This window comes from Prosopis cineraria, unplaced genomic scaffold, assembly GCF_029017545.1.
Source record: "Prosopis cineraria cultivar Desert tree isolate PC_DT_omini unplaced genomic scaffold, ASM2901754v1 PC9, whole genome shotgun sequence".
Taxonomy (NCBI): Eukaryota; Viridiplantae; Streptophyta; class Magnoliopsida; order Fabales; family Fabaceae; genus Prosopis; species Prosopis cineraria.
In genome coordinates this window covers 17047852-17072524 of record NW_026555340.1, presented here as the reverse complement: position 1 = coordinate 17072524, position 24673 = coordinate 17047852, and the positions used below count along the sequence as shown (strand labels likewise).

General features: G+C 31.1%; 2 protein-coding genes, 1 non-coding gene and 1 pseudogene across 4 annotated transcripts; 2 read left to right on the top strand and 2 right to left on the bottom strand.

The window, feature by feature from the left end:
• Nucleotides 1–2725: 2725 nt before the first annotated feature.
• On the top strand, nt 2726–3643 carry LOC129320870 (enoyl-CoA delta isomerase 2, peroxisomal-like). Its single transcript, XM_054966528.1, is given in 4 exon segments — nt 2726–3054; nt 3057–3320; nt 3323–3413; nt 3415–3643. Coding segments are annotated over 4 exon segments (708 nt in total). The 5' UTR covers nt 2726–2831; the 3' UTR covers nt 3545–3643.
• A 4002-nt stretch (nt 3644–7645) lies between these two features.
• On the bottom strand, nt 7646–7773 carry LOC129321153 (U11 spliceosomal RNA). The gene has a single exon (XR_008595941.1). It is a non-coding gene; the product is annotated as a U11 spliceosomal RNA (small nuclear RNA).
• Nucleotides 7774–9205: 1432 nt separating this feature from the next.
• LOC129319518 (uncharacterized) lies at nt 9206–12164 on the bottom strand. 2 transcript variants are annotated; one of them, XM_054964623.1, is made up of 5 exons: nt 11970–12157; nt 10102–10216; nt 9919–10008; nt 9693–9791; nt 9206–9521 (listed from the first exon to the last, which is right to left on the bottom strand). In XM_054964623.1, the coding sequence occupies exons 1-5, from the start codon at nt 12035–12037 to the stop codon at nt 9420–9422; spliced, it is 474 nt and encodes a 157-aa protein (XP_054820598.1). In that variant the 5' UTR covers nt 12038–12157; the 3' UTR covers nt 9206–9419. The 2 variants fall into 2 exon arrangements, with proteins under 2 accessions (XP_054820598.1, XP_054820599.1); XM_054964624.1 differs by lacking the exon at nt 9919–10008 and having other exon boundaries at nt 11970–12164.
• A 6458-nt stretch (nt 12165–18622) lies between these two features.
• Nucleotides 18623–21148, top strand: LOC129320874 (1-aminocyclopropane-1-carboxylate oxidase homolog 1-like; annotated as a pseudogene).
• Nucleotides 21149–24673: the final 3525 nt, after the last annotated feature.

Below are 24673 nucleotides of genomic sequence, written 5' to 3'. Positions count from 1 at the left end.
TCAAATGGAAAAGAGATTTGAGCAAATGATTGGAGTTGTAAATGTGTCATAAGGTAGCTCCAGTGATAAAGATAGTTGCTCCTTCCATACTAAAGAAGACTTTCTTAAGGTTATAATTTTTCTTTCTATTATCTTTTCTTTATTCACAATTATGTTTCACATTTTTTAAAAATATTAATTTTTAATTTTTAGGGTGAGTCTCAATGTCAATTATGGTTAGAATCACCACATTGTCGTGTTATGGCACTCGCATTTATGTATAATGACAATAGTGTTACTATACATTTCAAACCGTTGCCTGCTGATCACTTAAAGGTGACTATAACTATTCCAATAGAAAATGATGCTAAGTTGCCAGTTCAAATAAAAAAAAGCTCATTAAGTTATAGGTATAATAATTGATGGTTCTTTAAAATCCTTCATGTTTCTTGCAGCCTTACCAATCCATTTTACATCTTGTAGTCCTCCAAATTTAAAGAAGTTGTAAAGAAGCTATCAAAGCGAAAGAAAAGCCGTCGAAAGGATCTACCTCTGTGACTAAGGCAGGAAAAGACCAGCACAGAATCTTCTCAGTTGAAATATCCTCATCAAAATGCACTTGAAGTGATTATGCAGACAACATTTAAAAATGAGATCCGTGAAGTAGAATTTGAAAAGGAGATTTATGGTGAAATAATTAGCGAAAAATTAGCAGCTGAAATATAAACGAGATTCTGACTAAGGATTGGCTCCAAACACACAAATTAATTTATACATCAGGTACTTTCTCAATTTTATTACTTATTATGGTATTTATTTAATTTTAGTTGTGAATAATTCTATTATTTGCTTTCATTTTAGGTACTTATGTCATACTTTTGTGGTGCCGGGCTCATTGATAACAAAATTTTCATTTATTAGCCCGCAGAACACTAGTACCTATAGTGTTGAGTACCCATTCTCAAAAGATTAACTGATGCATTCAAAGTCAAAGACAAAAGAAACATGTTATTTTTAGCTCCTCACAATCCAGGGTAAATTGTTATTATTGTTTTTTTAACTTTAGTTGATATTTTAGTTAATGAAATATTTTATTTTTTCAGGCAACATTGGGTGCTTGTTTGTATCAATTCATTCATCCCTGTGATTTATTATCTTGATTCATTAAGAGATAGTGACTTTAAGAATATTAAATCTATGAGGATATTATTTAATCAGTAAATTTTAGTTCTATATTCTTTATATATGTTTATTATAACAATTAATTTTTACTTGATATACTTAATCATTATATAATAGGGCTATAGCACGTATCGAGGAGGTAAAGGTCTCCCTCCAAACACCGAAAGACCTAATTCTGTTGAGTTTTATTCAATGAAAAAGAATAAAGGTTTGTATTATTTTTTTTAATAAAACAAGTTGGTACATATCTAAATGATTGTTTGATTGATATTTTATGTTTGTTATTCTAAATATGTTGTTCTGGATTGATGTAGAATTTTTAAAAAATTCTGGAACTTCCAAGTTATAGGGGAGACTCTGTCGGATTTTCGACAGCAAATACTTGTATCCATATATATAACTTCATCACTGAAGTATTTTAAATTAAGTTAGATTTATTTCTACCATATTTTGATAATAACTCTTTATTATTTTATAGGTACCTACACAATTACAAGGTTGAGAATGTGGATACTATGTTATGAAGTTTATGAGAGAAGTAATCACACAACAAAGGTGATCATTCCTAAAAATGTAAGTTAAAAGCTTTGAAATTAAGTTAATATAATGTTAATTACTTATATATTGCTTTCATATCTTGTGTAGTATTTTATTGGAGCAAATAGAAGATAGTTTGAAGAATGGTCAGAATATATTATTGACTGTTTGAGATAGAAAGTTAGATTTCAATGTTAAAAAAATAACAATAGTTTTATTTGTTAGGCTTGTTAAAAATTAAACTAGGTTAGTTAAAAATTGAAATTGTTATATCAGTTTTAAATTCTTTTCTTGTATCTAAATTTTTATGTTGATATTATTTTTAAATTAATTTTTATATTATGATTTGTCATTGTTAAAGATTTGTAAAAAGAAAAATTTAAAAAATTTGATTTAAAAAAAAATAAATATGATACACGAGAGAACTCATTTGAGGAGCGTTCCTGTAAAGTAACTTACGGGAGCGCTCTTTAAAAGAGCGTTCTGATAAATTGTCAGTATACGGAAGAGCTCCTGCAAAAAACACTCTCATACATGACGTGTGCTGTTATAAATCGGAGCTCTCTTATGGGAGCGCTTTTAAAAAAGCGCTCCTGTAAATTTTGGAGCGCTCGATACAGGAGTACTTTAAAAGCGTTCTCTAAAGTCAAAAAAAATATTTCTATAAGCTTATTTTATAACAGTGAGCTATGTGTGTTTTACCCTTCCTTTCCTCCATCAAAGCACTCATCATTCTCATACATTAGCAAGGCAATTTGACTTTGTGCGTCACTCAACGTACTTTTAATAAAATAATAAGTGAACATAAGCCTTTAATAAATAAATATTTAATAATAATATTTATAAAAGGTAGTACATATTAAATTTTTTAATAAATATTATTTATAATTTAATAAATAATTATTTATAAAATGATAATGTATCTTTTTTGAATAATTAATAAGTAAATTCAGGTAAAATAAAAGCTCACATAATGACCATATGAACTTTTCCCAATCAAATAATAAATGCCTAATCTCACCTCCTCTTGTTTTTATGGTCATGTGATCAAAACTCAAAACATATAAAAAGGATTTGATATTTGAAATTCAGATTCAGAGCTCTGCAGTTTTTTATCTTCAACCCACACCAAGATGTGTACTCTAGAGAAGCGAGGTTCTCTCTTCGTTCTCACCCTCACCGGCAACGACGAGCACCGCCTCAATCCCACCCTCATCACCTCCCTCCTCTCCACCCTCTCCCAAATCCGCTCTCAGGCCACCCCTGGCTCCGTCCTCATCACCACTGCCCACGGCAGATTCTTCTCCAACGGTTTCGATCTCACCTGGGCCCAATCCGCTGGCTCTCCTTCCGGTGCCCGGACCGGCTCCACCATATGGTCGATTCCTTCAAGCCGGTCATCGTGGCGCTGATCTCCCTCCCGATGCCCACAATCGCTGCACTCCCCGGCCATGCAGCCGGCGCCGGTCTCATGCTCGCGATCAGTTACGACTATATTCTTATGAGGGGCGACAAAGGCGTTCTGTACATGCCAGAGATCGACATGGGGACGACGCTTCCTGATTACTTCTCCGTTGGGATGAGATCGAAGATCCGGTCATCGGCCGCCATGCGCGAATTGTTGTGAGAGGTGTGAAGGTGAAAGCGGCGGAGGCTATGAAGATGGGGATTGTGAATTCGGCGCACGATAGCGCAGAGAGCGTGATGGAGGCTTCTGCGCCTAGGGGAAGAGTTAGCACAGAGGAAATGGAACGGTGAAGTGTATGCAGAGATAAGGAAGAGCTTGTATCCAGAGATGTGTGAGGTTCTGGGATTGACTCATAAGGTCATCGTATCGAAGATCTGAATGTGATTACCATTTTAATTAGTGATTAATGATTAATTAATCCAATGATATGTTCCCCCACAACCTGCCGTTGCCCGTATGAGGTATTATAGTTGTATACTTTTTTGTGTTTTGAATATATATATATATATAAAAAATTCAGGTATTTTTTTTTTCTCCATTTTCAGTTGAACTTTTGTATTTATTATTATTTAATTGATTAAATATGTAAATTTTTTTAAAAATTAAATTCATTGAAATTTTTCTTTATAAAATGAAATTTAAAAATTTTATATTGAGGCTTTTGTAAATATAGTCTATATTATAAGATTAAACTTGATAAATATAATATTTATTATATTTTATATTATAATTGATTTATAATATTTATTAATGATATATTATTAAATATTAATAATAAATATTTTATAAATTTTTAAATTTTTAATTACAAACTCTTTATATATCAATAATAATTATTTTATATATCAATTAAAAAATATATATTAATTGTGGCAATTTTTGCCTGTTCAATCAAGTCTATTCAGCGCCAGATCATCTCATTTCAACACAAACCAACGGTGTCTGGAAGATTCACAAACGGAATGACTAGGGGATCTAATTTTGTAAAAAACAAAGATCGAATAAAAAGGGAAATAGAAGAAAAAATAATAATTTGATTTATATAATTTTAATTAGGTTATAATTTAATCCTTAATTTTAATTTGTTATAACTTAATTCTTGTAATTTTAACTCATTGTAATAAGTTCTTGAACTTTGACTCCTGTTGCTCAGTTGCTATAATTTTAATTATTTAAAATATTAGTTTATATATTTTAAAAATTAGGTTAAAGTATATGTCTAGTCCTTCAATTTCATATAAGATTTCATTTTAATTTCTTAACTTTATAAAATATTTTTTAATTCTTTAATCTTAACAATATAGTTAAGTCACAAGTTTTTACATTGAACTTTTAAGTATTAACAAAATATTTTTAAAATTTAACATATTAAGTTTAATTTTTTAATAATAATAATGTTTGATTCAAAAAAATTATAATTAAAATTAATAATATTAGGGTTAGAAAATTAAAAATATAATTTATAAAATTAAGTGATTAAATTAAAATTTTATATAAAGATATATGACCGAAAGTATACTTTAACTAAAAAATAAAATTATAAAAAATTAAATAGTTTTTGCAAAGACTAAAAAGCTTGATGAATTAAATATTAGTCCTAAAATTTACTACAATTTTAATATTTATAATTTTATTTTACAAATATAAATATTAATATTTTAAATTGTTAAAATTATAAAGATTGGATTGTAAGAATCAAATTTAAAAAAATAAATTACAAATTTAAATGATTAAGTTTAAGTTATAATTGAATTAAAATTTAAAAAAATATTTAATTTTCCTTAAAAAAAGGATAATTTAGTAAAACTACGTGGACCCCACAAACTAATTTTCCCTACAATCTAAGTTGAAATATGATAATTAAGTTAAGTAAAATCCAAACTTAATTTTTAAACAATAATTAACACACATTCTCTCTCTCTCTCTCTTTTATATATATATATCATAATAAAATAAAATAAATAAAAAAATTAAAAAAAGCAAACAATAACAATCATAATGAATCTAGAAAATATTTAGGTCTGCCTATTTTGTAGGGTAGATCTAAACACAAGCTATTCTTTTGTAAGAAAAAGATTGATTGAAAGAATTGAAGGGTGAAAGAAATTGTTGTTATCTGAAAGGAGACGGGAGGAATTAATTAAATCAATTGCTAAACCCATTCCTATTTTCCCTATGTTCAGCTTTAAGTTTCCTAAAAAGTCATGAGTGGAATTATATCAAATTGTTGCTAGATTTTGATGGGGTCCAAAGAGTGATGCGAGGAGGATTCACCGGAAATCTTGGGCATTGTTGACGATTTCTAAGGATGAAGGTGGCTTAGGTTTTAAATGTTTTGAAAATTTTAACACCATTTTATTGGCCAAATCTGTTTAGAGATTGTTGAATTGTGAGAATTATCTCTGGGCTAATATTTTAAAAGGCTTGTATTTTCACAATTCATCCTTTTTAGAAGTCAAAAAAGGTTCTTTTGCATCTTGGTTGAGTCCATCTGTTGAGAGAGATTTTTTAACTGAAAAACTTGGGGTAAAAAGTCAAGCTATTCTTTTGTAAGAAAAAGATTGATTGAAAGAATTGAGGGCGAAAGAAATTGTTGTTATCTGAAAGGAGACGGGAGGAATTAATTAAATCAATTGCTAACCCCATTCCTATTTTCCCTATGTTCAGCTTTAAGTTTCCTAAAAAGTCATGAGTGGAATTATATCAAATTGTTGCTAGATTTTGATGGGGTCCAAAGAGTGATGCGAGGAGGATTCACCGGAAATCTTGGGCATTATTGACGATTTCTAAGGATGAAGGTGGCTTAGGTTTTAAATGTTTTGAAAATTTTAACACCATTTTATTGGCAAAATCTGTTTAGAGATTGTTGAATTGTGAGAATTATCTCTGGGCTAATATTTTAAAAGGCTTGTATTTTCACATTCATCCTTTTTAGAAGTCAAAAAGGTTCTTTTGCATCTTGGTTGAGTATCTGTTGAGAGAGATTTTTTAACTGAAAAACTTGGGGTAAAAAGTTGAAAATGGGTAAGATGTAAAGTTTGGAGGAATAGGTGGGTATGGGGCTTAGAAAATGGAAAGTTATAGGTCAATTTTTCTATTGAGGATGAAATGAATGGACTCGTATGAGATTTGATGGATGGTAATGGTTGGAATTTGCAATGTATTTATGCTTTGATTATTGAGGCGGAAAATGTAAGATTTTGAGTATGCATTTTCATTTGTTTAGTTGTGAGGATAAAGTTGTTTGGGATGGTGTTAAAAATGGTATATCACACTATAAAGTTGGGGTTATAAGTATGCAATGGAGAAAAGAGTTGTAGTTGCAAAAGATCCTAGCTCCACTAGTAGAATTAATAATGAAATCTGGTGAGATTTGGCAGCTTAAGTGTATACCTAACATTAAGCATTTTTTATGGAGATTAGTGACAAGTGCTTTGCCTACTTGTGATGCTTTATGGAAAAAGAAATGCTGAAATAATCTTGTGTGTAAAGTTTGTGGTAATGAAGAGGAAACTAGGGAACATATGGTTTTATTATGTCATTGGGCTAAAGCTATCTAGTTTGGTAGTCGTTCTTGAATGAAAATTAAGAAATTTTTGGTAAGCAAAATTGAGGATTGTGTTATTATATGGTTTGCAAATAGCTCTTACTTTTGGTATATTTGAAAAATTTGTGTAGGCTTGTTTTTTGAAGGTAAAAATGTTGATCCTATTGAGGTAAATTTTTTGGTTGACAAATCTATGTGTAAAATTAATGCTATCCATATTTTTAAATGTGTTTAAGGCTAGTAAAGCAAGAAAGTTAAGTTCTTGACTTTTCCTAATAAAGGCATGATTAAATTGAATTATGATGGAGCTTTTGATGAGGAAAAGGCTATAGTGGTATTGGGATTGTTGGAAGGAATGAATTGGGTATTTCATGACAAGTATAAATGAGAAGGTGATGGATTCTTCACTTTGATTATTGAAGTTTTAACTTTGAAAAAGACTTTGCCACTTGCTAAAAAATTTAGGGATTTGAAATATGTGTTGAAAGGGATTGTTAGGTTTTATATAAGGTTGTTATCAAGGGTGTGATTGTTACTCGTGAGTAGAAAAGTGCTGGTATTATCAATGATATTTGTTGTTTATAGCCTTCTATGAAGAATTATTGTTTGTTTCTTGTTTACAAAGATGCGAATAAAGCTACAAATTTTCTTTCAGGTGATATTAAAAAAAAAGATGGAATCAAATGGTTTGTTGGACATTTGTTAAACTGGTTTTTTTTTTTTTTTGGTTTTTTCTTTTGGTGTTTTAGTGATTTTGTAGAATTTTTTAAGTGTTTTTTTGGCTCGACTATTAGCGTTCATGATTTTTCTTTGTTTATTATTTTTTTATTAACAAAACTAACTCTTTTTTTAAAAAAATTAAACAGAAAAATAAACATTATAACAATGACTAACAAACTAAAATCTAGAACGAGAGTTGGGAAACTGGAGGTCGGAGGGTCGGCCACGCGAGCCAACCCTATGAAGGTTCCACAAATTATGTCGGCCATATGTCTTGATAGCCATACAGCACTCGCCAAACGAGGACGAGCGTGGCATATTTAGCCAACCGACCCTTTTTAAGTCTCTTCCCCGCCCCATCGCTCGTACTTATACCCCCTCTACTCGCTCCTTGCTTCTCCTTCCCCGATGTGGGACTCTTTTTCCCCTCCGTATGTAAAACAAAATCTTGTCACTACCTGTGCATTGCAACCTCTCTCTCTCTCTCTCTCTTCTCTCTCTCTCTCGTGCGTGTTTGTATTTGAACTTTGAAGTCATCTTTGAGTTGTGATTGTTCTCACAACTAACTCACTTGTTTCACTGAATCATGCTCTCGTCCATCGCAACTCTTTGATATTCTTATCTGTGTTTCTTGTTTGTTTTACAACTAAATTGCTTTCGAGATTGATAGCTATTGGGGAAGCAAGCCCCTATGACTTTAACTTCATTCTTTAAGCCACAGCCATAGAAACGGAAAAATAATCAAGGCGAACACCATTACAATACTTCTACTGATGAAAATTTCACTTTTCCATGAAGTTTCTTTTTCGCTCTTTGAACCTATCTTCGTATAAGGTAGGCGTGTGGATTAAAAATCGAAGAATGGGTAATGGTTTTTCGTCACTTCCATTTCATTGACAAAAGAAACCTTTTGGATCTTATTGGAAAATATTCGCCTTGGCATTGAACAAATGACAGATTCTGAACAAAATTTTCAGTTTTTATTCACCTAAAACAAGCCAAATTTTATTTTGAAAAGGCAGAACAGTATGCAAATTTCAAAGTTTACTTGCAGGACGTTGGGAGGCTGTTCAGGCTTTGTTGAGTTGAAATCTTGCCGAGGTCAAAAAGTAGGAAGTTGGAATAGTATCTTTCAACATTTACTTGTTTGATTACCTACTTTTGGGATGATTTTTTGTCTTGAAAAGATAAAAAAAAATCTTGTTTGAAAATATGTTTTCCATTTTTTACTCTAAAAAACAAAAGAAGTTAAAAATTATTCTAAAAAACTAAAAAAAATAATATCATCTTTTTAATATTTTGTCATTTTTCATTCTGTAAAATCAGATCAAAAAGCAAAAAATGCGTTTTCATTAAATACAATCACGTTAATATAACAAAATAATTTTTCACTCTTTATTTCATCACTTTAAATATGTTTTTGTGAATAATGATTCAAAGATTTTTTTTTTTTTGGCTTTCAAAAGTTGTGCTAAAATATTACTTCCCAAAATTGTTTCAAGAACATAAAAACAGAAAAAATATCAAACAAGCCATTAGTATCCCCTACATAAGGTGGGTGTAAAGTTGGGTGCTCTCAATCATTGCACATATAACATGGTTGTAGACCCCCCCGCCCCCGCCCCTTTTTTTAAGAAGATAGTTGTGCCTTAAACCATTTATGTGATCAATAACAATCATCTTATTTGGTGGAGGAGGAAGTAGAAGCAGCAATGGCTAGAAGCCTTGCTTAATGCCAAATCTCAGCTCAGCTTAATGTTAGAATAAAATGATACGTGGAAGCCAAAGCATATATATATATATATCCAGAAACACGTTGTATGCCCACTCTGTTTATATAAATAAAATTATCATCAAAACAAGTCAAAGTATCTAATCCAAACTGAAGAGGCAAAACATATAAAGAAAGCTTAAACAAATCCGATGCTGAAACTCAGCAGGCTGTCAAAAAACTGTTCTTCGAGAACACATCAATGCACCTCTGCTCTAAGTTGTCTTTGTTTTTGGGGCTTTCTTCTTCAGTTGCCTCTTGAGAATTGAGTTCTTCATCCCTATAAAGAACAGCAGTGCCCCGAAAAGTGCTGTGTTCTGCAACAGGAAACAAACCCAAAACATATTATGTCATTCAAACTTCAGAAATTATCACCTGCAAAACACAGGGAATCACACAAGTTTGCACAAGAAGCTTTGTCCCACTAGGTGGGATAATTGTATGACACCATCATGCTCGAATAATAACAACCACAAGTTTGCACTAACCTGAACAAAATCATTCAGCAGAAGACTGTATTCAGGGCCATTAGGTTTATAGTTGTAGAAATCATACAGAAGTGGAACAGTGAGCGCCTGATGCAGAAGCTGCAAAGCAAACAAAAACCTTTTTCAATCTTCATTACAACACTTCGAGACCAAAACAATGGCATGTCTAAAAAATTTAACTAATAGCAACTAATTTGTGTTCTAATACAAGAAAGCGAGGTTTTACAAGTAGAAAAGATCCAAATGCACTGCCAAACACAAATAGGATTCCTCCAAGCCCCTTCAGTACAATGATAGTAGTAACAAAATACTGAACCTGTACATGGCACCTCAATTAGAAAGGAAACTGATGTTACAAAGAATGAAATCCAATTGCTACAAATGATAATAGATAAAAACAAGGCCTTACATCAATATTTGGAACCTCAACCCCCAATTTGGAGGACAAATTTTTTCTCATAACAGTGAGCTTGGGAATCAACTCCTTCGCAAAAGGTCCACCACTGGCATCAAATTCATTAAACCTAGAAACATACAGGCTATGTCAATGCAAAATACTGCATATTGCTATGATAATACCATTATACTCAAACATCTTCATTTGTAAGCAATCAAAATCAGCTAAAGTGGTGACAGACTGCTACACAAAGTGAAAGCATTAGCAAACCTGAATTAACCAAGTTATCCAACATTTAGGGCCTGATATTTTGTTCATGAAGATACATGGTGTGGGTCGGTCAATTTACACCTACATAAACTTTAAATGAGTAATCCAACATTAAGTAGTGATTTTTTTTTTTTTTTTTTTTGGGTGGTTGGGGAATGACTTCAAATTGCAGAAAAGGCTGCTAAAAGACCACCCCGAGGAAATAAAAGCAAATCAAGATTCCAGAATAACAAAACCTAATAAAGCAGAGAAGGCCACAGATGCGTTTTGCTTTACTGCTTGAGCTCCCAAACTTATCTAGGTTCCTTCTCAAACCTAAGACACAGCACTACCCTCGAAAAAAGAGAGAGTGCCATCAAGTCGTTTGCAAAAGGTTCACCAATGGCATCGAATTCATAAAACCTAGGAACGTGCAGGCTATATCAATGCAAATACTGCATACTGCTATGATAACATCATCACACTCTCAAATCTTCATTTGTAAGCTCAAGAGAACAATTCATCTAATTATAGGAGCTAAGCTTTCTTTAGCATACGTCAGGTAGAAATTTGCATATAACTCATGTTAAACAAAAATAAACTAACAAACAAGATCATTACTTTACAAAACTGACAAGCGAACTTGGGTTTATTTATGAAATTTAACTACCTAGCTATATTCCCAGGTTGAGGTAGAAAAAAATACATTTTATACATACATTCATAATTCATAGATATATAAATAAGATAACATGATGTAATGTCCCATATTCCGTTTCCAATAGATTGCAAGAAGGAAATGACAACAACAAAAAAAGGTTAATTCTCTAACCTATATATTAACTACTCAGCAGCCGTTTATAGACCCAAAAAAAAGTATGAAAATAAGATCTTTCAACACGTGACCGCATTCAACTTGATATCAAATTTGTGGTGAACGATGAAACCTCAATATCCTCATAGAATTGAAGCAATCAACAAAAATGAAAATCATCGTAAAACCCTACTTCTATAAGAGTGTGACCACTCGAGAAGTTGAGTTGAGCTCTTCCACTGCTCCAGTATCTTCACAATTTACAGTCAATTTAAAAAAAAAAAAAAAAGTCAAGGCCAAAATTTAAAGTTACATCTAACTGTGGGAGAACAACCAAGTCAAGCTCTTCAGAGGTTCACACCATTCGTTACTGTAAAAAATCATAGAATTCTTGTAAGTATCGGTGAAAACCCCTGTGAAGATTTCCATCAAGGTCACTTCACAACCCCCACATGGTTACAGATTTGTGAAAAAAAAGCCAAACAAAAATATTAATATATCATCAACACAATCAACCACCAGAACCAACTCTAGAAGAAAATACATCGAACTTCACAACGAAATCGAAGCTGTTGCCAATGGCTTTCAAGTTGACTTTTTGAAACTCGACAAACATACTTCAACTTTTTGCGAAGAAGACATCAGGTCATACATGACACCCACGAACAAATCAAATCAGTACAATAAATGAAACAAAGCAAACAAAAAAGATAATCCAGATTGATTAAAATGAAACAAAAAATGCTGATTAACGAAGTCGTCGGTACCAATCGGACTAGAATTGAGAACAGTAAACAGATCTGGAAAGGGGACTTACATCTGCCAGGCCGAGAGGATGAAGACAGAGGCAAAGAGGACACGACCCATAAAGGAAGTGAACCCCATTTTCTTTCTCTCGCTTCGGAGTAGAGATGGCGAGAGCTGAGTCGGAGCTCGAAGGGGGTCACCACCTCGCGAGAGAGAAGAGCGAGCGGCTCGAGGCAGAGAAATTAATAATTAATAGTACTGTGAAGCAAATGGCCAAGTCGCAGAGCCCACAGAGTGGAGAGTCACTTTCTTATGCTTACATGTCTTTGTTGTAATTTAATTTTTAAAATAATAATTTACTTTAATTTTAAATTTAATATTTTAATTTTCAAATTTAATCTTAAACCTTACACAATTCTTTTTATTAAAAAATATATAAAATATTTTTAATTGAATCTTACAATTTTACTACAATAAAATAATTATATATTTTTTAATTAATATTATCTTTTTATATTTATCTTTATTTAATAAAATATTTTGTTTTAAAATAAATATAAAATAATTTATTTATTTAAAATAATTTAAAAAAATAATAATTATATATTAAAATATTAAAAATATCTTACATTTATTAACATTTAATCTTTTAAAAAATACCTTATATTTTTAAATATAAAAAATAATTATTTTTTTAAATTATAATTATTGATTAAATATAGTTAAGAAATTTTAAAAATTTAATTGATAAAAATTAAAGTTTAAAAATAAATATATTATTTGGGTAAATTTAAAGAATAAAATTTTTTACTATCCCTTAATTTATTTTTCTTGGCAACTATGAGTTAATTTAATATAATTAAAAATTTAAAATGTAAAAAATATTCTAATTACAAATACAAAGCACAACTATTTATTTTATACACGTTAAAAATATTAGATTTTTCTTTCCAAATTGAATTTTTAATAAAAAAAATTTTTTATTAATTAACTTTTTTCTTTATTTTTATTTATTAATTCTTAAAATAAGCATCTAAACACAGAGATAATTATATAAATCGAACCCTAAATTCTTACTGGTAAAAAAAAAAAACCCTAATTTCGTGTTTTTAAAACAAGCTGGCTTCTTGGCGTATTTATATTAGTTATCATTATTCTAAATAATCCACAGTCTTTCACAATAGTAAAAACTAAATGAATTGGTCAAATACGGCATGCTTTGACGAAAAAAAATTGATGTAGAAGCATGAAGAAGTTTTTTACTTTTTCTCATAAAAAATAGATGAACTGAGTTTTTAAAACTCATAAAGATCAAAGCAGGTCTTAATATTCTTTAAAAACAAAATACTTTATCAATTACAAAAAATTTATAATTTTGATACAACTTGTATGCCACCAATTAGAAGTTTTCTTCTTATTGGGACGACGTTGATTTGGTTGAATTGAGTTTATTTCAAAAGCCGTCAGCTAAAAGGACTTCAAAAAACTGGAAAGCGTGCAATCTGACGCTGGCTGGGAGGAATACTTTGGTCAATTCGGTGGGGTCTACTATCCCTATATATCCTATGCAGACTGCTCTACTACCGTTGAGGCACACAAAAATGTATCCCCGTGAGGATACTGATTAAAATAAAATATATTAATATGTTAAAATTGATCTCACAACAAATCAAGTAAAATAATAATTAAGCAATGAAGTTTTTATTTTTGTTACGTTAAGCAAAGGTAATTATAATTTATTAATTAACTAAAATTAAAATTAAATTTAATAAAAAAACCACGAAATATTTAAATTCAACAATCACTTGAGTAAAAAGTAATTTAGAGTCATTAATCCTCTATTAACTTCTTAAATTTCATTTTAACTCAATTAATTAATTTCAAAGTCAATTTTTTTAATCAAAAGTTTTAATAGCTATTAGTATTTTTTAATTTACTAATAAATCTCTCTTAATTTAATTATGTTATTTCTAACATAATTATTCAAGAGACAACTCAAACCAAGAACACTCCACAATAATTATCTAGGGTAATTAGGTATATGTCTATCCTAATTATAAATAGATAAAATCTAATCCTATATTATTCAATCCAATAGTCTAAATGAGATTTCCTTTTCTTAAAAAAAATCTTAGCATCCAAAATCATATTTAATGTTGGCCAAGTATCAAATAGATATTAAAGTACAAGATTAAGCAACTAAAATCAACAATAAACTTAATTAATGGGTAAAAATGAGTTTAATTCATCAATAGGTTTATAGTTCCTGTAGATCTAAAGAGATTTAACTGCACATAAGTTTACAAAACTAAATAGAAAATACATCAAAATAAAGAGGAAAAAGAGAATAAAAGCTTAATCGAAGTAATTTTGGATGAAATCACTAAGCTCCCATGAAATTCAAATTTCTCCACTTCATCCATGGCATTTTTATCTCTTCATTGGTTAGTTTGTAATTATTGGTGATGAGCAAAGATAAAGAATGACGAGCAAAAACATTTAGAGCCTTAAAAATATTAGCTTTTCATGAAAACTATGTCTTTCATTACTTGATGCTTACGCACGGCATAATTGAGTTACGTTGCGATGTAAACCACCTTGTCACTAATACTGTTATTGTTATTTTGCATTATGCTGTAGCATAATTTAAATATGCTGTAGCATAAATCTTACCTTTTCTTCTTTTTTAATTTTTACTTACACATAGCACTTTAACTTTTTATTGGATCACCCTACATACAATATAACATTATAATGTAATTTTAACTCAAGCAATTCATTTATTTCAACAAAACACTACCAATTCTCCCTTTTTATGTTCAAATACTTCTCTTTCATTTTTTTTAAAATAATAGTCTCATTTTTTTAAAAATTATTTAAATGATTTCAAATTAAACCTAAAATCTCCTAAAAACACATGAAGTCATCACCCGGCTTCCGCATGTGACGAGATAGAGAAGGATTCTCAGGATTGCCTTTGGGGCTCTACTAGCAAGAAGAAGAATGTGCATCTTGTTGCTTGGGATCAAGTGTACCGAGACAAGAAGCAAGGTGAATTGGGGGTGAAGAGCTTGATGGAGCAGAATCAGGCGTTCATTATAAAGAAGGCCTACAAGATGATTCATCAAAGAGAATCCTTATGGGTTAGGGTAATTCAGACTAAGTACAAATGTGGAGATGATTTATTGCCCCAGATTGATCCAGCTAGGTCGGGTTCTCAATTTTGAAATGGAATCAAGCAAATCTGGGACTTGTTAGAGACCGGATTAAAAGGCACTACTGCGAGTGACAGCACAAGCACGGTCAAATCTGGTACGACCATTTTTTAATGAAACCATATCCAGTGTGAAATGAAAGAGTGAGATTATGGAAAGACGGTCCCTCCCTCCAGTGTGAATGGACTACGAACGTGAGGTGTATTCCTTGGGTACTGAGCAGCGAAGCAGACTGGTACGCCATGACCAAGAAGGCCATGGATGCTGTGCTTGGTCTCCACATTAGCCTCCCTGAGGACCCTTCACGTGAAGTTTTGTTTTTGTTTTTGTTTTTTTTGCTGTCTATTAAAAAAAAAGGAATCCAAACAAGCCTTTTAAAAGGGGGACAATGAGAAATAAAGACCTATAAAAAAAATATTAAAGATCTTTTATAACTAGGTTTCATAAAAATAAAACTTTCGAATTATTATTTCACATTGATTTTTTTGCATGGCTTTTGATTGTCATTTTCCTTTTTTTAAAAAAAGCAGCTTTCAACTTCTTTGTAAAATGTTTTTAACTTTTATTAAAATACTCAAACAAGTTGATCAATGAAAACCTAGCTCAATGGGTAAAGCATTGTACTAGTTTAATTAGTGATCTTAAATTTGAGTCTTTGTATGCAACTATATTAAATAATTATTAGGAGAGTTTTATCGTCAATGTAGTTCTATCAAAGCTCAATCTATAAATAATGGGTAATTGTGAAAAAAAAATCATTTTTTTTCTTTTTTAAGGAAAGGTCAAATATATATATATATATATATATATTCATACTAAAGGAAAATGTCATAAACTCAATCAATTACATAGAAACCAAGGAGAAAAGCTGCTTGTAAAGAAAAAAATTTCTTCATTTGTGATAATGAAGAAATGTTAGCAGAAATGTGAGGTAAGAACTTGGATATCCTGAACGATAGGTTGCAAAGTCTGCTTCATGAGATCTAAAGGAAATAAAATGTGTGTTTAATTTTTAGTTTATATTTGACAAAAATCTATTTAAAAAGTTTAACTATTTGTTGAATTAAAAATAAGAAGCACATTTTAAAGGTTATCCAAATAAACCTAAAATCCTTTTGATAGTGGTACGCATATAGGCGGGACATTTGCAAACCATGATGTTGAAAAAAATTGGTGGCCCCGTGAAAAGCAGACCAGAAGCATACATAATAAAAAGAAAACTTCTGGTTTGTACCATAAAGGGTGGTTCAATGGAGAGCATGTTTGGTGCTCATCATTCTTGAAATAATATGAATTGTTTGGATTTATGTAATTTTTTATTGTATTTTTAAAAAAAAATTATAAAATTTTGAATAAATTTATTAATCACCAATATGTAAAATTAAAATTTAATAATATTTTTTTTATTTTTTATAAATCTATCCTATTCAAATTCAAAGTTTTTAACTTATTATACTGTTAAATTCAAAACAATTTAGAGTAAATATATATATAATTAATTTATAAAAATTATAAAAATAAAATTAAATTTGAATTGATATGATTAAAAATGAACTCTACACATTGGTAATTAATAGATTTATTAAATTTTATAATTTTTTAGCTTAAAAAATAAAAAAATTAAATTTGGACAATTCATATTATTTTAGGGCCGGTGAACATTGAATGTGTTCCCTAGTTCAATGTCTCACCAGAATTCACCTACCAAGAAAGCCTAAGAAGGATAAGATATGAGAAGATGAACAAATTAAATGTCCTTCCACATGCAACATGAGCTATGGGAGAAAACAAAGTATTTTTGTTTCTCAAATGCATTCTCCTTGTGCGCTCCAATTCTTTAGATTTGGGCAATTTCACAGAAGATAGAACATAAATGCAGGATGAGTAGATGACAAGTTCCCTCCCCCCCCCCCCCCTAAAAGCTAGTGAAAAGCACTTGTACGTGGATGCATGAAGCCTACAACACATATAACTTGGTTATTATGAGCTGACGCATGTGAACTCGAGCTTAAAAGTTCAATTATCTTAAAATTAATTAATTCTTTAAGTTTGGTTTTTATTAATTGGATTTTAGAACCTCTTTTTTAATTTATTTAAAAATTATTTTTTTATTTTTAAATTAAATTATTGATTATTGTATTATAAATTTATGTTTTGCACATATTTTAAAGTTTAAATTTAATCAAAATATATAAAATATCATAACTTTTAGAATTAAAATAAATATGTACTTGAACAGGTAGCTTAAGCCCATTTTTAAAGGCTTAATTTGACTAATCTAAAAATCATTTAATATAAAAATATTTTAATTTTCTAAAGTCCTAGTATTAACAAGGGTTAGATTTAGTAAAAAAGATTAACCTCTCACAACGTGACAGATTAATATTTAAATCTCTGTTAAGAGAAATGTTCACATATAATATTTAATATTTCATTGAATATGATTACTTTTAATAAAATAATACTTATAAATAATAAAAAAAGCCCTAACTTAGAGAAAAACAGGTTTTAATTGATAGCACAATGGACCTACTTTATATTCTAAGCTCTGTTTTTGGACTTTCAAAATCATCGAAACCAAAGCACTCATGGAGTAGATTTATGGGCCTCAAGATGGAATATTTTTTTATGAAATGGAAAAATGTATTAAAATTTTTACTTTCCTCCCATTTTTTCCTTTTTTTTAACTAAATTAGAAAGTAGCAAAATTTTTCACCTTCCCTCCCCTCTAAATATATTAAGACTAAGTAGATAAGTTTTTTTTTCTTAAAAACAAACTCAGAACAAAAATTATATTTTCCCTAATCTTTACCTTTTTTTAAAAAAAGTATATGCAAAACAACACACACTCATATATAATCTATAATTTTATTATAATTTCACTAACTCTTTGAATTTGTTTTAGAAAACCTTGATCCCACAAGGCCAAAATACTATTGTTAAAAAACTTTGCCACATTACTTTGCCAAATGGTCTTGATTCAGGTTCCCATTTCAAATGGAAATATTGAAATTTTGATATTCAAATTTTTCCAGAGGTCCTCACACAGGCACAATGTAACAAAAGATTTCCAAAAAAAAACAAAAAGAAAAGAAAACGAAAATGATTTTTTTAAACCAAAAAAATTTAGATTTTGAGAAAAGCAAATGGCATTTCGCGAATTGTACAGAGAACTTTTAAGTAATAATTTTTAAGAAGTATATTGTAATAATATTTTTCATTACTTATATGTATACTTATTTAAAAATAATTCAAGGTATAATTAGACATTTAATATAAATATCTTTTTCAATAAAAATTTTTGAATTTAAATTTGTTATGTTACAAGAGATAGATTTCTCCCACTAAATCCAACCTTTATTATATTCTAATAATATTGATAAATAGAAAAAAAATTCTCTTATTAGTATTTACATTATTTAGTTTAATCCCCCCCACAAGAAACGTGCAAATTTGTTTTGTATATAATATTAAAATATTTAATAACAAAATAATAAAATATGGAACCACGTACTAGCTGGCCGTCATCCAGGTGTCTTCCTCTACTTCATCACAATCTCCAAGCCATCGTCCGATTCCTCCCAGCGTGAAATTCAACAAAATCAATGCCAGTAACTAAGCTAAATTTATAAAAACCTGAACTTTTACGATTCTCAAACGATGGAAAGCTCCAACATTTATGATCGTTTGCCAGAACTGAAGGCCTTCGATGAATCCAAATCAGGCGTTAAAGGCCTCGTTGACGCTGGAATCACGAAGCTCCCACGAATTTTCGTTCGTCCGCCGGAGGAGGTAGCCGGAGGCGAAGGTCTCCGGAGTCAAAGGGGTCAGATTCAGTTCAAGATTCCGGTGATAGACCTCAAAGACGACGTAGATCGTGCTGATGTCGTGGGCAAAGTCCGGTGTGCTGCCGAGACGGTGGGGTTTTTCCAGGTGGTGAATCATGGGATTCCGGTGACGCTGTTGGAGGAGATGCTGGCGGCGGCGCGTGAATTCCACGAGCTGCCAAGGGAAGTGAAGGCAGAGTACTATAGTAGAGAGGAAAAGAGGAAGGTGAAATTCAACAGCAACTTCGATTTGTATCAGTCGAATATGCTTATTGGAGAGACACTTTGTTTTGTGTGATGGGTCCTGAACCTCTTGATCCTAAGAATTGCCTCTGGTCTGTAGGTAATTAAATTTTGAACTCACAGATCATTCAAATGCCATATGAAGAAAATTCTAATCATGTAATCATCAGAAATCCTACTCTGCTTGATCGAATTCGGGTTCAAGGTGTATTGTGTTTATGGAAAAACCAATATATCAGTATATCGTCATATAGTGAATGTTGGTTTTGGTTGCTGAGCATATTGAAACCACTCACCACAAGGATGTGAATTTGAATTCCACTGTAAATCCATAGTCTAGAATTGCTGTCTAACTATGTTGAGGAGATCTCTGTTAGCGGTCTTATCTTTTGCCCGTTGTCATGTCAAGTCATGTACTGCACACTAAGTGAAATAACCTATCAGGCCCCTCTACTTCCCTCCTCTTCAAAAAACACATGCTCCACCACCGGATGCTTGGTTCATTTGATAAGAGAGTTGTGTTAATTTAACTAGAGTTTGCTCTAGGAATGCAACAGTGTTGGTGGTAGGGTTTATGCCTGAAAGGGTCTCGTCTGACTCCATCCAGACTAGTTTGACTCCTCATTAAGTACTCCAACTCAATATGGTATATGTCCAAGATGTCGGATGCTCCACCGTAAAAAGGGCACGTGCTTTCCAGAGAGAGAAAGACACAACCATGTGGGCCCCTCTATTCCTAAGTGGGATTACATAACTTTATTTGTTTGCATAGTACATCTAGCATTTTGTACTTGCTTCATGTTGAGTTGAAGGGAACGATGCCCATATTAATTTGCATCAAATTAGATTAGATCCTTTCAAGTAAAAGCTCTATCATCAATGTTGGTGTATTTCTAGAGCTAGAACTTGAGACTTCTGGTTAAGCTGATACAATTTTCTTGTCAGTTGAACCGATTGTCTAGTGATACATGACTATTTTTCATCTCTGTGTGAGAGGCTTGACATTAAAATAACACCATTTTTAAACTTGAGACAAAAAAATATGGCAGGAAAGGGGAAAAAACGAAGAAGTAAAGATCCTTCTTGTGTGGAAATTGGGACATTTCTTTTCTTTCTTACCTTTTTCTTTTTCACTTTCATGTTACATGGAGTGCATTACCTGAGAAGATGTTTATGAGGGAACTATCTAATTTACAGGGATGTGACAATGAAGTACTCAAAGCAAGTTGAGGCATTGGGAAACATTTTGTTTGAATTATTATCAGTCACTTGGACTCAGAGCAGATCATCTTAAAGGCATGGATTGTGCAAAAGGGCATTGTCTTCTGAGTCATTATTATCCACCATGTCCTGAGCCTGAACTTGCTATTTCTCAACCAAACACTCAGATCCTGACTTCCTTACCATTCTGCTTCAAGACCATATTGGTGGACTTCAAGTTCTGTGTCACAATCAGTGAATTGATGTTCCTCCTCTACCTCGAGCTCTAGTTGTGAACATTGGAGATCTACATTAGTTACATAAAAATAAATAAAGTTAGTAATTTAAGCCAAGTTTAATAGGCTTGCCTGAATAAGTCTAAAAAATTTTAAGGCCAGTTTGAGAGTTTGGAAAACTTTCTTTATTTCAGGTTTATTCAGGCAAAACCTTAATCCAAATAGATTTAGCTCAAATACCTGATTTCTTTTTTATTAATAAAATAAAATTTAAATAAGATAAAATTGAAAATCTTATTTTTTTAATGTACAAATTGAAATTGACTAAAAAAAATAATATTTAATAATTTGATTATTCAAGCTTATCCGAATAAGTTGGAGGTGTTAGAGTTAGGTTTAAATATATGAACTTTTTTTATATGCATTGGGTATTTAAAGCCGGTTCAAATAAGTTTGGTGGCCCAAATAAATCTAGCCATTATAAATTAGGTGCTCTTGAAATAAATCTAATACCGGTAAGTGTTGATGCTGCAATGTATTATTACATGTTGATGAACATGCATTAAGAGCTTTAAAGGATTCCTAAAAGAAGTGTTATTGTGTGTATGATTTTCTGTGATGCTTTTCTTAAGTTTTCTCTTTGTGTGAACAGAACAAAACGTTGCGTGCTTTTATCATTTATGAAAATTGTGATATTTAGAAGGGGAATGGCATTAAAATACCAAAAAAATGAATTCAACTTAAATATATATATATATATATATATATAGATAAGAAGATTTGGAAATCCAATATAAGGATCCAATATAATTTTTGTTTTGAGGATTGTTAAATCATGGAATGAGAGCAAATTGATCTAAAAGTTTGCTCCTCTCATTTTATGATTTTCAGTCCTCAAAACAAAAATTTGCTTTTGTGACGTCGGCTAATTTGTTTAAGAAAATAATACCATTACTCATAAATCATGTTCTTTCATTAATTAATAAATCTTACTTGCAAATTTGTATTTCAAGAATTGAAAACAAGGGTATGAGAGTAGGGTTGGTAAACGAGCAAGTTTAACTCTTATAAGCTTAAACTCAAGAGCCCATTTGCCTTAAAATTGGTTATTTCTTAAACCTAATTGTTATTAATTGGACTTCAAAGTCGAGCTCGTAAGCTCTTTCTTTAGTTTTTTATTTAAAAATTTTTAAATTTTTGAAAATTTATTTTTCACATTATAATCTTCTATATTTTTAAAAAATACAAATGATAATGCTCAAGAATTAAAAAAATAATATAAATTAGAATTTTAAAGTATAAATATATATTTTAAACTCTAAATTTAATTTAAAAATAAAATATTTAATTTGTAGCGGTAAAATAAAAAACAAGCCGCCCGAGTTTGAAACCGTACAGAGCTTAGAAGCCCAGCTTCACTAATCTCAATTTTTCGAACCCCGGCCCCTAAAAATTTGGTTTAAATGGGCAGTCTGTGAAGATCGACTTGTATTCTCGGCTTTATACAATATTAATAAAATACTAAAAGCGGTTATATATTTAACAAATTTGCAAGTTTCACTTCTTATATGATTCATGAACAGTGTAATTTCTATATAAATTATGCTCTTGCAGCTTATGTCGAATGACAAATTAAGAAGTGTGGAGCATCGAGTTGTGGCAAATCATCATGAAGGACCAAGAGTATCAGTTGCATGCTTCTTCACTCTTCATACGTATCCAACAACAAGAATGTATGGTCCTATCAAGGAATTGTTATCCCCAAATGACCCTCCGGTGTATAGGCATACCTCATTGCAAGACTTCATTGCATACTATGACAACAAGGGACTTGATGGTAATTCCGCTCTCTCTCATTTCAAGTTATGTAACTCTTGAACATTTAAATTACGCTTGTATCTTTTTGTAATTTTATGATCAATCATCATGTATTCCAAGATGTGATAAGCTAAAAAATTAAAAAAAAAAGGGTTAAAAATCTAATTTACCTTTAAATTTTTTCGAAGGAGCACTTAGTACTCTGTATTGAAGGGTAAAGCGATATCCTATTAAATAAACTTTTTCAAGGGGCAATATTACCTTCTATTAAATTTCCGTTATTCTGACCCTTAATTTATCCAAAAAATTATAAAAGAAGACATAAAATGTTATAGAAAATGGTCTAATAAAATTACAAAAAAATGACCTTTATAGAAAAATTAATATCAATTAAGCCATTTAAATTATAAATAAATTTTAATATATTAATGTTATTTCTTATCTATATAAATAACCAAGACTATCAGTTGCATGCTTCTTCACTCTTCATGCGTATCCAACAACAAATATGTATGGTCCTCCTAAACAAAATGGAATATTTTTAAAAATATTTTAATGGAATATTTTTAATAAGATTAAAAATTGGACTAAAGTGGAGGTTTTAAAAATAGATGAGAAATCTTTATAATTTTATCAAAACAAAATTAAAGTCACAGTATTTTATTCTAATATAAACGGTGAAAAAAATCCATGCAATGATTATCTATTCATCAATGTAGAATGGAAGTGTGAAAAACCATTCTTTAGTAGTGTATATAAGTACCATCACTTTGATCTTGAAACATTTTCCACTTATCATTATACTCTCTCTCTTTATATATATATAAATATGCAATAACTTTTTTCCATATTGGTATTTTTTTTAAATAAAAGGCAAAAATATATTAAAAGCAAAACTATGTACAAAGAAACGATTACATCATAGAATACAAATAACTAAATCAAAATGAGAAACTAAAAACAGAAAAAAGTCTTCGTGGGCAACTTGAAAATCTAGAGGATGAAACAAACCGAGAATTGCACGGAGATCTTGAACCACGACTTCACTTTTGCTGTTGGAGAGGATATTCTGAATGTTTTCCCCCCCCCCTTGAAACTCCTCTAACCCGGCCCAAGAGATTGAGCCCATATTGAATGAGTCTAAGGAGGTGGATGTAGAGGGCGATGACCTAATGTATGTCACTACTGAGGCAGGGCCCATAAGAAGTAAGAGGGTTAGGAGCCTCACATGGAAGCCGCGTGAATTGAATTTGGAGGGCGATGCATAAATAGATGACCAAGGATCCTGTGAGGTAGAGTTGGTTATGAATGATGTTCTCTTTCTGAAATCTTCTTCCTGGCAGATCTTTGCAATTCTCTGATTATAATTTTCATTTACTTGTGGTCATTTCCTTTTCTCTTCCGTGTGCAACCTCTCAGTCTGAATACTGTTTTATCAGTAAAATGATACTGTTGCATATATTTCTTAGTGTTTCTTTTGGCTTTGGTTTTTCAGGAATTGTGTACGTGGTATTAAGGTGCTCTCATTGACAGATGAAGGGTGAGGTGAAGAAGGTTCAAGAGTTTATGGAGGAAACTAAGGAGAAATTCTCTAAGATTGAGGAGTTCATGAATAATGTAATGTGGTCGCTCGACGAGTTACGTCAGGAAAAGAACAGGAAAGGAGGACCTCTAGAGAATTTAAAGGAAACAATAATTCCATTTGCGAATCAAATTCAGCATGGCTTATGAAATAGGTCAAGGTGGATTTTTTGCGTTTTGACGGCATGGAACCGGCAGGTTGGTTATTTCGAGCAAAATAATATTTTCAATTCTATGAAACCACAGATGCACAAAAATTGGTTGTGGTTTGGATCCACATGGAAGGTATCGCTGTTGCATGGTTTCAAATGTTGCAAAAATCAAACCAGATTCCTACCTGAGCAGCTTTGGCTCAAGCTGTGGAGGCTTATTTCGGCCGTACTCAGTACGACTGCGCTAGAGTACAGTTATTCAAACTAACTCAACAGGGTTTGTATAATGAATATGTGAAGGCGTTCCTTGCATTGGCTAACCGATCGGAAGAAGTTATTGAAGGCTCCCTTATTGATTGTTTTGTAGGTGGACTGAAACCAGAAATTCGTAGGGAGGTAGTGACACAGATGCTGAGTACTTTGTTGAAGGCAGTGGCCCTTAGAAGATTATATGCAGACAAGGAGAATATCTCCATAATTCCATCTCGTTTACAAACAATGT